Consider the following 17,738-nt stretch of genomic DNA (forward strand, 5'->3'; position numbering starts at 1 on the left):
TGTGTAGCCCTGGCTGTTCTGAACTCACTCTGTAGACCAGGCTGGCCTTAAACTCAGAAATCCTCCTGCCTCTGCCTACCAAGTGCTGGGATTAAAGGCATGTGCCACCACTGCCTAGCTGATTTATGTTTCTTTAAAGCTCTTTAATAAAGGTGTCAACTTAAACATTTGTTCCATTATGTGATGCATATGTCAAGCCTCTCTAAAGCCCTGTACCTACTGGTAGAACATTGGATTTATCCCAAACCATTCTATAGCCAAGCACCAACCTTAAAGAAACTGACATACTTCTCAATATATAAAGAAACAAAGTATCTTTAAATGGTAGCAAGCCTGAGATGAGAATTATACTCGCTGATTCATTCTTTTCCTCAAGGATCCCTATGCCGTGAATAATAAAATGGTCTTCTTTTCAGACTTACACGAAATAACTATTTTTGTCTTCCCCCGCCCCCATTCCCATTCTCATTACCTTCCTCCATGCTGTCTCTGAATGAGCCTGAGTGGCTGATGGCACGTGGCCTTTCCTCCAGAGAAGTGGCACTACCACAAAGCTGGGCATCATCATAGAGGTCGAAGGAGGAGTCCTGGGCGGGAATGCTGCTGGAGCGCATCATACTGGGCCCAGGCAGGTTAAACTGAGACAGGTTGGTGGGACTCACTAGAAAGTGAGGAGAAGAGAGAGGCTCAGGGACTTGGCCACAGAAGAAAATTGGCTAAAACAAAGCAAACACAAATCCCAATTCTTATAAAAACATGAATACTGAGAACTCTCAGTTTGAGGAGCTCAAGATTGTTGTGGATGGCTCTCTGCTGCTTGCTCTCCCAGGAGAGGCTGTCTGGAATGAGGAGTGAGTCACACACTCAGGTGGCTTCTTGTGAACCAATTCCCTAATGAATAAAGGAACCAATCACTGGGTGAGTAGGCAGGACTTTGGGGTTGGACTGAGGAAGAGAGGAAGCTGGAGAGAGTGAGGTTCGTTTTGGAACTGGACAGCAGAAGGGTAAGATGCTAGAGTTTCCTGGTATCATGGCAGGTTTGTAAGAATTCACCACTGAAGGAATCGGATTTTTGTTTTATTTTTGTTTTTGTTTTTCAAGACAGGGTTTCTCTGTGCAGCCCTGGCTATCCTGGAACTCACTCTATAGACTAGGCTGGCCTCGAACTCGGAAATCTGCCTGCCTCTACCTCCCAAGTGCAGGGGTTGAATGAGATTTTAATAAGGTTTACAAGATTAGGTTTTAGTTGTTGCACCCAGAGACTTGAGTTACCATTGTTTCTGAACTAAGTTTATGTTGCATTTTCCTTTACATAGCAGCTCATCTGAGTTCAAGAGAGAAAGGCAAAGCGTGGGTTTGCCAGATGTGCACCACAAAGGCTGTGGGGGATTTGAAGCACAGAGTTAGCTTGGTAACGACTCGCCAGTGGGAACCTAGCTAGCTGGGAGGAGAGATTGTGGAGTTCAGAGTCAACATCTCCACAAGATAAAAACAGGTTGGCCATTGCCAACCAGGGCATGGCCAGTCAGGCTGCTGGGGCAGAGGTTCAAGCGCAGGAACATGCTGGTTCTATCGTTTTTTTTAATATTTCCCACAACACAAGATTCTAGCCGAGAAACATCAGTACCAGAAAGTACGAGTTTTTCCCCACATACTTTCATGGCAACAATCTTGCCAATTTCTAAAGCAATAGAAATCATCACTAAGAAGTCACCTTGGATGTTTTCTGCTAGAAATATAATAACATGATATTTTCTGGTAAATTATGAAAAGAAAAAACATTGTCTCTCTCAAGACTACAGGTTTCTTTTCTAGAAAATAATCATCCCTTTAATGGGAAAAGCATAATAGAAAAGAAAGCAAAATCTAAAAAGAAAAATCCAATCTTCACAAAAAGAGCTCCTTAGGTGTTTCCAGGCAAAGAGTTGTAGTCGTTTTGAACTATATCGATGTGAGTTTATTAGAGCAGGTCATAAAGAAGAATAAAAAGTGTTTTTCTTAAGTAAAATATATATGTTGTCTAGTGTATTAGAAAAAGAATCGTAAAAAAGCCATTTGCTGCTGGGTCTAAGATGAAAATATCAGAATGAGGTTGTCAAGAAAAGCTTATTTCAAAGAAGTATCTTAAGTGCACAATTCTAAATAAGATTCTGTCACCTGCCTATTGCCTTGTGGCTTTTACAACATTCTATGGCTTAGCCCAAATGGTCATCATCAACTTTGTTAAAGATGTGGCTGATTAAGTCAACAATTGCTTCGATAGATGCTAGAGTTTGAAATTTGACATAGGAGTGAGGCAGAAACATCAAGAAACAGCTATCATAAATTTGTCCTATTGAAACTTAAGAATTCACTCTCTTATTTAGAGTGAATTTGTTTTTGCTCTATATGGCACAGACCAGGCTCTGTTAAGCTAAAAAAGAAACTGCTGAGCACTGTTAAACATTGGAGATCCATGTCAGTAATGCTGAATTGGTTGGGGTTTTAAAAATGTGCTATAATGTGCTAGACACATGACATATCTGTTTAATATATGACTTGTTCTCATGATAAGTTAAATTGGAAGCTAGACCTCAAATAAGCAAATGTGTGTATCTACAGCTTACAAGAAATTGGGCTTAATGTGTTACAGTCAACTGAAAGATAAGACACAACCATCTTCTAATAGTTGTGCATTGGAGTTAAATGAAGCCTAGACAAGGAATCAAACACACACATATGATTATATATGTGTATATATGTATATAAATGTAAAAATACATATGTATATATGAATTATAATTAAAAATGAATATGCTATCAATATGTAAATTATATAACTGGAAGGAAAGAAAATACTAAGGAAAGAAGGAAATGATAAGAGACAGAGACAAAGAGGCAGAGACAGAGAGATGGAAAGTCAGGACAAAGAGACTGAAAGAAAGACAAAGGGGAAAGGGGAGAAGGAGGGAGTGACAGAGGAAAAAGGTGATTGAGAGATTTTTTTTCAGGCAGATTTCACTAGCTCAAAGCATTGACCATCACTTCTAAATCATTGTGGCTGCTGATGGGAGCCTGTAGGTTATTTAAAGGGCATTTAAACCTTGAATGCTTATGTTCAAGGTACAGAGATGGGTGGAATACATTAACCTGTCAAGTATGTTCATCATGAATTTCCTCTAGTACTATCGATTTCAACCTGTGTATGTGCATATCACTTTAGACTTCATACCAGCATTTAAAAGGACATGTGTTGCCAGTCTGGTTACTCATATGAATACGAACATATCCATGAAAATGCTCTCTGTACACTTCCAAATAAAACATTTTACCCACTCAAAGTAAAATAGTGGCAAAAGTTAATGTAAATTTTATGGAAAAAATGTGGAATTCATAAAGAATATTGATTATTTTCCATTGGAAACATACCAACACTACTTAAGAATGTTCAATTACAGTATTGATGAAAGGTTTGCTGTCTTTATGATTGAACCAGAAGAGAAACATAACATAGTATCTTATTTTATGAGTGTCTACCACAGGAGAGAACTAACATGGAGAAAAGCCATATAGATAAAATTATTTTTAAATAGAATACAAAAAGTAGTAATGTAGTTAGACTGGTCCTTAAAAAATATCTAATTTGGTCAAATATCCAAATATTACTCTTAAGAGAAGGTTGAAAATAATGAAAAAAAAATGTGATCTTTAAGGTCCAGTCACAAGTGAGAGTCACTGAGGATCTCTGAACAGGAGAGAAATAAATGGACCAATTGCTTAATAAAAGGTGACTAGCCTGGCCTTGAGTTGAATACAAAGAGCAAAACGGTTGAATTTATTGAGATTATATCTGGTAAGTGGGAGAACAGGTACCAATGGGAAACTGACTGTGGTTAACATATTTAATTTATTTTTATGTGCACACTACTGACTGTTTTCCCCAGTTGCTGGGGCAAGTTTCTAAATAACTCTAAGACATTCCATATCTTCCCTTCCCTATATAGCTATAAATCAGTGGCATTACAATACTGTCTTAAATTAGAAAATCTTATGTGACCTAACTTTAAAGGGGTGTATGGAATCTGGACATAGAACTAAGATGTCATGGTTAAAAAATCATTGCTATTGTGAGGCAAAGAAGTATCCTTGCTCTTTTAATTGATAACAAAGCCCTGATGCTCTTAAGAATTCAATAGCTCATATGGGACCATGGTAAATCTCATTGTTTTATGACTCAAAAGTCCTAGCACTTATGGTGGAGAAAACTGGAATAGGAATGATTCATTCTTGTGTTCTTTTGGGGTTTAAAGTTGAAAAGTTCAATCTGGTGTATTGTGAATTATTGTGGTGACATTATTGAAACCATGTTTTTTTTTTTTTTTTCGTAAACCATGTTTTTTCACCTGATAGGAGATACAGTAATGAGACTAGAACATATGTGACTTGACAGAAGAATCAATATTAAAATATTAATTATTATTATTGTTATTTATTATTATTATTATGAATGCATATGTGTAGCTATGTGCACTGGGACCTCAGCTGCCAGAGGATATGGGAGGCACTGCATTTCCATGGAGTTACAGGAGACTGTGATCCACTATGTGGGTACAAGGAAACAAATTTTTATCCTTTTGAAGAGCAGCACCAACTCTTAACTGTCAAGCCACCTCTCCAGTCCAAGAAATTGATTTTTAAAATCATCTCTGGGTCTTTTAAATGATAACTGACATATTTAGACATGTTTCAGTGTTTTCTCAGTCTTCTCCATTACTGTGATATTTATGTAAATGACCTCACTTCCTACAAATGATGCTAATGGCTAAGACAGTCATTTAGCTTTCATTATAGTCCTCTAAAAATGTTCACAGAGTTCTGTCTTCAACAACATATTATGCCTGTTGAGCATTCTTATTTCAATCACGTTTCAAGGAATAATCTTGCAGTCACATAATGGCATATTATTTTCAGCCTAATTATTTCTATATTCTCTTTGTCTATGTAACAATCATTAATTTTGTTCAACAGCAACAAAAACTAACATGTTTTACTGAATATAAATAAGGACAATGAGACAGAATGCAAAGGATCCTGTTTTTGAGATCTGGTGTTCTGTGATTTATCCCTGCTTCTGATACTTATGTCGGTCTGCTTTATATAGCTCAGCTTTAGTCTCAAAACAATAATAATTATATTAATTGCAATTATTGAAATTAAACATTTGTTCCAAAAATAAGTGACATGCTCTTTGGAAATTATTCTGTGTACAGTAGGCATGATGCTGAGGCCTTTTTTTGTTTTTTCTAGGTTGTCATCAATATCCCCGTGAGAATAGGTTATGAAAGAAGTGGAAGAGAATTGACAATGTAGAATATTTTACCCAAGTTGGAAAAGTGGTATTTTCCTGTGGCTGAAGATGACATGGCAGAAGGGGAGACCAAGGGAGACTGGTTACCAGTATCCTGCAGCCCACCAGTGGAATGCGAACGTAGCCACTCTTTGCCTTCTTCTTGGTTGGCCTGCCGAGATGATGGGGTGTATCTGCAAAACAGCACAGCTGAGACACTTCAGCACGTCCACAAGGACAAGGCAATACCAGGACAAGGAAACAATCAAGAGGAGCTTACTGCTCAGACGGAGCCGCAATCACAAACAGATTGGATCTAATTACAATTGCTAGTTCCTCCAGATGATTTGGCACCATCTGCTTGATCCCACAGGGAAAATAAAATAGCGGCATTTGAGAAGAAAATGATGCTTCTGTGCGATATGGACTTGAAAGTCACAAGCAACGAGCAGACAGCTAGGTTAACAGAGAAGGACCCCCCAAGCACTGTGTTTGGAAGGACATGAGGTGAGAACATTCATTCAACATGGCGGACCTTGGTAGGGCAGAAGCCAGGGGAGGCACAGTGACATCACAGAACAGCATAGGAAATGGCACACACACTGATTGCTAGAGTTTTCTTTCAGTTCTTCAGTTAAAATGACACTTTTTGCACTCATCACACTGTTCCTGTTAGCTCTTTTCTCTGCATCTTTTTCTCAGGAAAAAAAAATATATATGTATGAGATAGGTTCATGGCCATGAACTCAATTTTCATTTTATTATGAATTGAATAACTATTTAGGACTTGCTAAATGGCATTAGATTAATTCAAATTTAAACAGATTTAGGTAATTAATAAAAGCAGAAGTGGAAAGCAGATACTGGGACTGAGTTTTTATAAAATAGTCTGTAAAATAGCTCCTTAACTACCACACCTGCCCTGTGATGATAATTATTTTTTATTGCATTTATAGAACACTTTAATCTTTCATGCTTATTTTCACAGATGTAGACCATATAGTTTCATTTTTAAATATGTAAAATGTTGTGTTTCTATATATGTATGGATGTCTATTATATGCATGTGTGTGTCTCTGTGTGTGTGTGTGTGTCTGTTATGTGCTTACATGAATGTGGATGTCAGAGGAACAAATTGGGCATCATACTCAATTACTTCTGCTTTACTCCTTTGAAATAGGGTCTCTATGATCTCACCAAACCCAGAGCTATGTGAGCAGACAGGCAAACAAGTGGTTTTCCTGTCTCCATTACTGCCCATGTTGGAGTTTCAGGCCATGTGGCCACACTCAGCTCTTTTATGTGGGTGCTGGGATTTGAACTCGTCTTCATGTTTGCTTAACAATCATTTTTTTTTCCAACTGAGTCACCTCCCCAGTTTCAGTTTTGAATTTTTTTATCAGCATCTACCTCCAAGGTGAAAAACCTGCAGAAGTTAATTTATCTTAATGAGAGGGATTGAATTCCTGCGTCCTAACACTAGCTGCTCCCCTCATGAGCAAAGTCACAGACAAGCTCTTAGTATTTCATAATCGTGACATCCCTACTGGGATTTGCTGGTGTCACTACCTCCATCCTCACTGGCATCTCTTCCTAAGGAAGCCAGAGAAAGTGTCAAGACTAAAAGTGATTATACCTCCCGTGTCAGGTGCTAAGTAGCAAACAGATGAGAAGAAAAAGAGACAGCACAGAAGTTTACATAACAACAGAAAAGGAAGCAGTTGTGCTGAGAGAAATATATACCTTAGTCCCTTTTTGGGTAGTGTATTTCTGTCAAGCTGCATGCTGTTAAAACAAAGAAAACCCCTAAGGACATAATGCAAACAAAATTTCCAAATCATATATCCAACAAAATGCATCCTCTGAACTATACAAAATAACCACCTGCGAATACACACATGAATACTGAACTGACTGGAAAGGCCAACTGGGTGACTGGATCTTTGTCATGGTGATAAATACAGAATTTCTTTCTATCCTAGTGACATTCAAAACAATTAGAAAACGCATTCAATCTTAAGTCACGTTACCATCACTTCCCTGTGGATGCTGTGGTAACCCCCTTTTCTGTGCAGATAACTAAATTTTTGCTGCAACTTCATATGCAGGGGAGTCAATGAGAAAACATGATACCTGCTGTTAAAGGGACAAGACCCACTAATAAGAGAGGATGAAAAAAATCACATAGTACTTGTATCTTTCTTTTCTAGTTATTTCTAATAAGAGTAAGGGTCTTTGTCTTCCATGGACAAATAAGAGATAATTTAATATATAACAAGTATTTTCTTTGAACAATGTTTATAGTATAATTCATTGAAATATTTTTAACAAAGTGAAGCTATTTCATCTTTCATAAGTCATTGATTGGGCATTAAAAGGATTATCTACTTTACCATCAGTGTTTTAACTAATTCCCAGTCGGTCAGACATAAGGCTAGAAAGATGTGTCTAGATAAGAGCAAAAGGACTCCCTGAAAATGGAGAAGAGAGGGAAGATCCATTCTAATTTGTAGCATGCAGACTAGCAAAGCACAAAATGAAAGTCGGTATACATAATGGTTGCTCGTTTGTTTAGAACATCACATGATCAGAATTAAACACACAATGTGTGCACAATGGGGATGACATAACATGAATGCAGACAGACTGACTTAAAATTGAATCACTCAAAATCAAAGCTAAAATGTTTTCTTCCACTGGCACTCCATCTGTTATATAAGGTATAATTATGATGCTAATGAGTCATTGGTTCTGGTCATATATTGTGATTATAAAATTTCCTAACTAGTAGGAATAAACATACTAAAGGAATCATACTATAAAATAAGAAATTTCTAAATACGAATTAATTGGGCTGTGTATTTATGTGATCTAAAGCCATTTTAAAGATGATTTCTTTAAAATATTTTAGAAAGTGAGAATGTTACTATTATTTTGCCATTGTTGTATAAAACAATTACTTGTTTATATGGTTGTATAAAAAACTACTTGTTTATATGTTACAGTGAAATAACAGAGCAAAACATTCCCTTAATTTGAGTAATATAGAATCATTTCCTAACCTCTAGACCAGTGAGTTTCAACCTGTGGGTTGTGACCCTCTCAGCAAATGTCTATCTCCAAAAATATTTAAATTATGATTCATAACAGTAGCAAAAGTATAGTTACCAAGTAACAACAAAGAAATTTTATGGTTGTGGGTCACCATACCATGAGAAACTATAATAAATGGTTGCAACATTACAAAGGTTGAGAACTGCTGCTATAGTCATCCATGACAATGTTCTGTTGCCCTTTCTGCAAAGGGCCAAGAACTGCCAACTCCAATATCAGCAATGGCTAGGGAGGTCAGGACAATGAGGACAGTGGGAATGTCAATCCATGCACTGTTTGTCTACAGCCAAGAGTTGTAATATATAACACAGTTGTCACAATTCACATTTAAGGACAAACCAGAAAATTTTAAGGTTGTCTATGACTTTAAATTACTTTAAAAATATCTTTTAGTCACGTAAAGTAGAATAAAACGAAGCAATGTGGGTTAGTTATAGTCAAATAACCACCAATGACTAACTCTTATATGCATGGAAATATGAAAGAAAACTATTTCATTTGTATTTGTTCATTTTCTTACTTTTTAAATTTTAGGGAAAAATAATATGTAAAAGTTAGAATTAGTATGAAAACCCACTGAATTCTTAGTTCTTGGATATGAAGATCAAGGTATAACAAGAGAAGTCAAGAACTTACATATACCTCAAAATCTATCATGTATGTCTCAAATTTATTTTTAAAAAAATCACACTTTAACACAGTATTATACTTTCAATTTAGTTATGAACTGAGCAGTTATGTCAGGATATGCACATAAGATTTTCTTAAATAGGTCACACGCTTCCTCATATGTACTCTTAAAGGTTAAATTCTTAATGGTTAAAATAGAGATAGACTTTGAAGTTTCCTTCCAGGAAAAAAAAGAATATACACCATGTTTTAAATAATGATAAAAAAATTTTTCAATATAACCATTTGCTGAAAGGAACTGGTTACCATCAGTCTTATATGTTATTAAGATATTCACATTCAATTTATATTATTTAATATCCATTAATACACTTAGAGCATATTTTAAAAGTCTTTATTTTATTATTTTAATATTGAGTTAAAAATTAATCTATTTCCATTATTCTATAACTATAATAGAATATTATACTGTTTGCTTTAAAACAGTAAATAAGTATATAGTTATTGCTGTATTTCTATAATAAACATTTTTATAGAGTAGAGCTAAATATGGAAGAATTTATTAAAACTGAATTCCACTATAGCTATAGAACTTGTTGATCTTAAAATGTAGTTCTGATTTGACAGTTTCTTGATTAAAACTACACACTTGACCATGTTTCTTAGTATTTACTGTTTGAATACAAAAGAAAGAGATTGAAATCTATGTGATCTACTTTATATTTTCATGTTTATAATTTTAAAATTATTTGTATTTTAGAGGTTGATTATGGCTAATGAATTATGATCTATTTGCTTGACTTAGATATTGACTCATTTTTTAAATACTTCATATATGTTTATAAAACCAGGATGCATTTATTATTCAAATAAGACTATTAACACATTTTAAATATAATTTAAATTGTCATCTTATTTGTCATAACTTTTATACATGGCATGTGATCATGCATATTTGCCTTATAACTACTGAAACTAGAATCTGAGATGCAATTGAAAGTCTAATTTTTTTGATGGATGAACCAGTTCCCATTCATTTTACATTGAGTGTTCTCACCAAACTAAAAGGGAAGTGGATGTATTTAGTATGTAAAGCCCAGTTGCCCCAGCTCAGATTTTTTGTGAATGAGGAAATATATATTCTGTAGTTCTAAGATCATCACAGTAAATATTGAGCATTAATGGGGCAAATACTTTTATGTGGAGGAAGTGCCATTTGCTAACTCTCGGTGTGCACAGAAGTGATGGAACATTAAGAGTCTGTATTTCACTCCTAATTTTGAATTTCACAAAAGCAAGAGAATCCAGAAGAAAATACTTGGAAATAATCAGTTAATGGACAATTTGGGCATTGTAGAACATGTCTTAATAAGAGATTTAACTTATATTTTAAATTTTCAAATAATTCTGAGACCATAAATGTAGAATCTATTTGAACTTGGTCGTTAACAAAGCTTTAATCATCCCAAGGAGCTTTGTTGTCTTGAATCTCAAGCCAACCATTAAAAATGTCTTGAGAAGATATCACTCACTGCATGAATAATATTTTATATATTTATATCTTGATATTTATATATTATCCACATATTATGCAAATTGCCTACTCACTAAAAATGTAGGCATTAAGAAACTTATCCAATCACCCTATCTTAAATGACTATTCCTTTGCAAATTTGATAAAAAGAGTGGAGAATAAAACTGGCCTCATCAGTATTATCTATAAATTTAAGTTCAATTTTATGTCAATGCATAGTTTTATTCACAGTGGGGATCAAGGGAATTTAGTAGGATGGGGTGCTGGGCACAGTGCAGGAAGACGGGGATAAGGACTCATGGATGCCTCCAGGAAAGCTCACCTTTCTGAGAGAGTAGATCTCACACTACCCGTTCTCATGAGCAGGCTCTGCACCTCGTGAGTGCCTGTGGTCAGTCCAGACAGGGAGCCATGATGGCTGAGGGGCAGGTCAATGGACTCAGAGCTCGTATGGAGACTAGTCATGGACTGGTAACTTGGAGTGTCCTTGCTGCCGGCAGAGGAACTGCTCAGATTGGCAGCCCACACAAGCCCACCGGATGTGAAAGAGTGAACCGACGCTGGGCTGGAAGCCAAGGAGTGACTTAAGCTTATAACATCTGTAGTTAGGTCTGAGGGTTTATTGAAGAGAGGGCTGCTGCTGCCACTCAGCCCACCAGCACTGCCCATGCTTCCCGTACCGGACGACGGTGACTCCAGACTGCCTTGTCGGGCTAAAGAGGTACTAGGGCTGGGCACTACCGAGGAGGATTTCACCCCCTCGGTATTAGGTGCGGAGGCAGATTTGCCGCCTGCCTTGGCACCGAACAACCTAAAAGAAAAACAAATAACAACTTGAGTTGTTCCAAGAGACTCATATCCACGTTTCCTAGGGTTTCAGTCCACAGAGCCAAGTGTGCTTCGGAGTAGTGAGCTACCAAGCACGTCCAGCCTCTATGTTCCTGAAGGTGATATGACTGGCCTTTGATTAATCCACTACTTAAAAAAAAAAAAAATTCTCTTACAATCTCTTAAATAAGCACTGGACTGCAACCAATGTGGGCAGCAGTGGGCAAAAGTCAAACATGATTGTGTTTGACTTTTACGCTTCTAGTGATCAAAGGACTTTCAAATATTTTGGCCGTTTTGGCATTCCCTTTCTACAGAACCATTATAATGAAACAACTTCTACGCATTCGGTATATGACGCTTAAATGGATTTTCCTCTTTTTAAAAATAGATTGTCTAAAGGGGACATTTAAGGAAAGGTTCAAATAAGTAAGGTAATGTCTAAGAGGCCTGAGTGGCTAGGCTGGAAATATTGGATATTGCTGGGCAACTTATGGATTGGTTTGTATCTTCCCATGGAAAGACCACAGGGATTCCTGTCAGTTGCCAGAGCTATTCAAATATATACTTAAATACCATTTGTTCTAAGTTAGGTACTGGAGTTTAGTTCAGAAAACATTTTAGTTTTGTAAATGAAGCAGATGAAATAATCAAATTTATGCAAATATGGAAATAAAATGATATGAAGAAATGGCAGAATGGTTACTAATTCAGCTGCAATGAAATCCATATTTCCTGCAGTGGAAGAATTCTATGGCGAATATGAGAAATTGTTTCATAGGTAATGGGCCACAAGAGGGCGCTCCTGGTTTTCACCCAAGCAATGAAAATATTTACTCTTGCTGTAAGCTATAATTTATTCTTTCCAAGAACTGTCACTTCAAATCATTCTTCACAGTTAATAATTCTAATGACAAACTTGACTGCTATTTTTCACATAGTTATGTTTCTAAGGTTACTTAAATTTAATTTCTTCAAGACTCTTTCTATGAGATCAAAGTTATCAGAATAAAAACAAACCTGAAATATTTAACAAGTAATAGGTGATAAATTATACTCTATCATTTTGAAGATGAGAAAACAGAGTCAGGGTTATTTAACAATTTGTCTTAACTCATTCACTAATTTTGACCCCTGCTACTCTTAAGGTATTTAAAATCAGGTATATTTCTAAGCAGAACTTCATATAATTAATAAAGTGATAATCCTGATACATACATCAGATATTCTTCTGGTTCCTATCGAAGGACATTGATGAAGACTTATAAAAGTCACCTCACTCCTGAGTTCCTGCCCTATGTCAAACATCTAAATGTTTTTAAATTCTGTGATCAGATCATAGTTTGACAACTTTTGTTGTTGTTGTTGTTGTTGTTACTATGTTAAGGTCCAATACTGTATAAATTGGTCCACTATAAACTGTTAGAATATATCATCAATATTCATAACTGCCAACTCATTAAGAGTCAGGAAGATAATATACACTAGAAGTAAATGTGTTTATAAAGATCTATACAGTTTGCTTTTTTTAATTATGAAAAGGAGAGTTGAAAATTGCTGAATTACTTTACAAGCTATCACTTTATTTCTATGAATAGTCAGCCATGTGATTTTACGCCCATTACACATGGTGTTTGTATTTTAGTGTCACACTGACTGCACATCTGAAGGGCTAACCACTCTCTGAATGAGCATCACCTTTTCCACTAACAACAGGTTACTCCATAGAATTCACTATATTTTAGACAAGTCTAGGATACATAATCTTAGAATATTTAGGATACATTAAAATAACTTTATGAAGAATAAATGCATGTTATATACTACCTTTTACGTTTTCCCAGCATCTCTTTACGTAACCTTACCTTCGAAACGTAGGCGAGGCAATATCTGGATATTTGGACCCTGGCTGTCTGAGCCCTTGAGTACCACAGGCACTGGCAGAGGTGGGGCTGGATTTGGGGGAACCTGACAAGGAAACACTCTCTGAATCCGACACTGCTACTTTCTCCTTTTCTTTGTCTGTTTGATTGACAGTGACTGGACTGGAGCGCCCTGAGCCGATCTTAGTGGGTTCTCTCAGTTTGGAGGTGGTGGCCCCAGCTGACTTGCTGCTGACATTGGAATCAATGCTGCTGGTGCTTGATCTGTGGCCACCTCTCCCAGGGATTCCGCTGGTGCTGGACTTAGAAGGGCGGGGCAAACTGCGGTACTGGAGGGTGGTCTTCGAGCTCACGTGCAGGACAACATCATCTTGATTCTGGGACCCATCCAAGCTGGTTTTCCTTCCTGCATTGGACTTCCCACCAATGGCAGTGGATTTGGGGATTTTTCCCAGTGTAGCTGAGCCGCTTGTTATAGTAGCACCGCTGCTGGTAATCATAGTAGAGGCCCCTACACCACTTGGCTTCTTATATCCAAAAGAACTGCTGGCGGTCGATCTTCCAATGCCTGAGGGTGGCTTTTTCCCTTCATCCCCGCTGCTTTTCCCTGCATCTGAAGGAGACCTTTGCAAGGATGATCCCTTAAGAGGAGTTTTCCCTTTCTCGGAAGCTTTGGCATCATCTGTCTTCCCTGATTAAAGAGAAACACTCAGATATGTTCATTTGAATATTTTGACTTCAGAACACTTCCAAAACCAAATGTAAATCATGAATGCTCTTTAGTTCTTTCTATCATTTCAGTTCTAAAATATTTCTTATTTCAGATCCAAACAGGCATGCACTCTAATAAAATGAGAGGATTAAGGGCAAAGCTAGAAAAAACATGGCTGTCAGAGGCACTATGATGATCTTGGAGTAACAGAGTGAAAACGTGACTTCCTTATTTGTTAATGTCTTATATCTTATGACAATGTTGCTCAGAGGGCAACATGTCACTTTTTCCTCTCTAACTATGTACCAGACAAAAAGTTATTCTCAGTACCTTTAATATGATTTTATTCCAAGTTCTCCATTGATACCATACTTCAATTTTCAAATTGATGACACTAATTATAAAATATGGGAGAGTCCTAAAAGGCAGATGGTGCAATTGAGCAAACTTCTTTCGCTCTTTTCCTTCATAAAGCTGAATTCACAAACAGAATCTGCAATGCTGAACATTGTAACTCTCAGGTTAGGTGGCTGCTTTCAGCTCTCATGGTTGTAGGTAGTGGAATTCACACAATCGATACTAAACATACTATTCATTAACAAGTCAGGAGTCAGGCAGTGGTGGCTCACACCTTTAACCCCAGCACTTGGGAGGCAGAGGCAGGTGGATTTCTGAGTTCAAGGTCAGACTGGTCTACAGAGTAAGTTCCAGGACAGCCAGGGCAACACAGAGAAAACCAGTCTTGAAAAACCAAACCAAACCAAAACAAAACAAAACAAAAAACAAGTCAGGAAAATAAGTTATTTGTAGAGAAGTTTTGGGGCTGCCTTCTAGAAATTTGGCCAGAATTTGACCTTGGGCTAGGACACAGGAAGTAGGCTCAAGATAATACAGTAGAGGAATGCATTCTTTGTATCTTGTTAAGACCATGACTACATTAATCAAATGAGACCTTTGGGTCTATGCTTTGTTCCTTAGCTACTTTGCTTATGGCCTATAACTGACCTTATTTTTTGCATGTACTTAAAATGTTATAAAAGCAGACTGGAAAAAAAAAAAAAGTAAAGCCACTTCAGCTTCAGCACTGGCTGGAGTCGTGTTATAATCTCGTCTCATTGTCTTTTTCTTTTTAATACCTCGCTGCTCCCCGCCTTGAGACCTGGTTGACTGCCTGAGCTGGCTTGGTCACTTATTATTTTTCCAGAACCAATACTTTACCTGTACATGACCTAAGGTGACCAGAGTGAAATACGGCGCATACCAACCCAGTGCTACAAGTATGATTCCCATAGGAACCTTGTTTTTAAAGGGAGATCTAATACACATGAACACAGATGTCAAACCTGACCACAGGTTAAAACTCTTCAGCAGAGAAGATTTCAAGTGACAAGCCTACCAGGGGTCTTGAGTGCACTTGTGCTGGTTTTCTGCCTAGCTGGCGTTCCTCCCTGGGCAGACATGCCTCTCCTCCAGGAGCCTGTCTGAGACATGGACAGGCCAGCTTTCTGCCCAGTCTTTTCTGAGTCTTCAGCAAGTCCAGAAGTAACACCCTTCCACTTGGCACCTCCATCACCATGGCTGTCAAAATCTTCCTCCGTTTTCTTCAGCTCCTCCGGACAATCCCAGGTCTCATCTGTTGTTGAACGTTTCTCTGCATCTGTTTTCAGCTGGAAAGAAAAACCTTCCCGTGAAAAAAAACCTATAAAGCGTGAACCCAGAGCTGAAATGCACTTTTAGATAACTCGTAGGAAAAACCATGAAGCAGTGATTTATACTTCAGAAGAATGCCAGAGATGATTCTATTTTTAACTACGGTCTCACTTACGTTTCATCAATTTGAGCTACAGAATTTCCCTTCTTAGATATTAGAGAATGTCAGGATTAATAATGTTCAGAAAAGCCTAATTAAACTACACATGGAAAGGGATTCTTCTATAACCAACTTGACAGGAAAAGCCAAGATAAGCTAGGATATATTCAATGTTCTTTCTTGATTTACCAGTCACAAGTGAGCCTGGTAATTTGTTGTTGTTGTTTTTTTTGTTGTTGTTGTTTGTTTTTAGATCACTATAAAATTAACCAAGAAGAATCCAATGTTAGACTATTTTTAAACTTGATTTTTAAAGAAATCAGTATTAGAAGGAGGGAATATGTCAATGTGGTTCTTTCTGGGTTTGATATCAGCAAATCCACCTAAGCTGTTTATGAACTTCAAAAGAGGCTGGGATGAGCATTGCTATAGTTCTGAAAGGTTTAAATCCAGGAAAACGAAATAAACATACTTCAGATTCTAGTGCTGGTGAGTCTTTATTGTATCTGCTTATTTGACTTATGAAATACTTCAGATTAAGGAGTTGAACCACAACCTAATAAAATGCTAAAAAAAAAAAAAAAAGAAAAAAGGAAAAAATTGTAGAAAGAATAAGTAGGAAGAGAGAGAGGAAGGCTCTCACCTGAGTGTTCTTCCTGGAGGGAACAGTGATGTTTGAGTAAGAGCTGATGGAGGATGTGGTATTGAGGTCGTCTGTGCTAATGTTGTCAAGTGTATCACTGAGACCACTGCTCACGGAACTGCTGTCATCCCAGCTAAAGAAAAGACATAAAGCAGCAATGAGCCAGTCCCTGGATAAAGCAATGTAAACCGCCCACATTTCCACACAGTGTTGTACATTATAAAGGCAGAAAACATCCTCTATTGTGAGAAATTTCTCACTGTCCCTTTTGGAAACATATTTATAAGAACTGAACATCTGAGAGGTTCTTCTAGCACCTGACTAAGACAGATGCAGATACTCAAAGATTGAGCCCGGGGACCCCAATGGAAGAGTTAGGGGAAGGACTGAAGGAGCTAAAGAGGACTGAATCCCATAGGAAGAACATAGGAAGAACTAACCAGACCACCCAGAGCTCCCAGGGACTAAACCACCAACCAAAGAGTATACATAGAGGGATCTATGGCTCCATACATGCAAAGAGTATACATAAAGGGATCCATGGCTCCATATGTGAAAAGAGTACACATAGAGGGATCCATATGTGCAAAGGATGGTCTTGTCAGGCATCAGTGGGAGGGGAGGCCCTTGGTCCTGTGGTTGCTTGATGCCTCAGTGTAGGGTGAATGCCAGAGTGATGACACAGAAGTGGGTGGAGGAATACCGTCACAGAGGCAAAGTGGAGTAGGGGAGAGGGGACATGGGATGGGATGGGGGGTTTGTGGAGGGGAAACTGGGAGAGGGGATAGCATTTGAAATTTAAACAAATAAAATGATGATGATTAATAATAATAATAATAAAAGGACTAAATATCTATTAAATAACAGCCATACTGGTATTTCAGAAAAACCAGAAGACATGAGTTTCAGGCAAATATTTGCAGCATGAATAAAAACACTGAGAGAAGAGTAAGATACCAGCCTAATCTCTTGGCCCTAACTCACAAAGACAACCTGGAATCATAACATATCCCAGAATTCTTTGTTCAAAAATTGTTTGCTTTAGCCAGGCATATGAAAAACATTACTTGCTTTTCCCATCTTAATATTACAACCATTCAACCATGTTTAAATATCAAAATTTACCCAGTCACATTATCCCTCACAATTCTAAAGAACAAAAGACAGCCCCCATCTGGCCTTCCTGTTTTTAGCCTTTGCTACACAACTTCAAATGCTGCTTCTGAATGAGTGATCGAAAGGTCATATTTGGGACCTG

General features: G+C 37.3%; 1 protein-coding gene across 8 annotated transcripts in view; it reads right to left on the reverse strand.

The window, feature by feature from the left end:
• Nav3 (neuron navigator 3) overlaps nt 1–17,738 on the reverse strand; it is a 747,532-nt gene that overhangs the window by 71,393 nt on the left and 658,401 nt on the right. For 5 of the 8 annotated variants that reach the window (XM_031349800.1, XM_031349802.1, XM_031349808.1 and 2 more), the window contains 7 exons: nt 16,481–16,613; nt 15,424–15,694; nt 13,298–14,006; nt 10,927–11,415; nt 7,070–7,111; nt 5,360–5,520; nt 473–661 (listed from right to left, as the gene is read on the reverse strand). In XM_031349800.1, coding sequence (XP_031205660.1) covers nt 473–661; nt 5,360–5,520; nt 7,070–7,111; nt 10,927–11,415; nt 13,298–14,006; nt 15,424–15,694; nt 16,481–16,613 — 1,994 coding nt within the window. The remainder of the gene's footprint in view (nt 1–472; nt 662–5,359; nt 5,521–7,069; nt 7,112–10,926; nt 11,416–13,297; nt 14,007–15,423; nt 15,695–16,480; nt 16,614–17,738) is intronic. The other 3 variants (XM_031349801.1, XM_031349805.1, XM_031349807.1) reach the window with 3 other exon arrangements.

This window comes from Mastomys coucha, unplaced genomic scaffold, assembly GCF_008632895.1.
Source record: "Mastomys coucha isolate ucsf_1 unplaced genomic scaffold, UCSF_Mcou_1 pScaffold4, whole genome shotgun sequence".
Taxonomy (NCBI): Eukaryota; Metazoa; Chordata; class Mammalia; order Rodentia; family Muridae; genus Mastomys; species Mastomys coucha.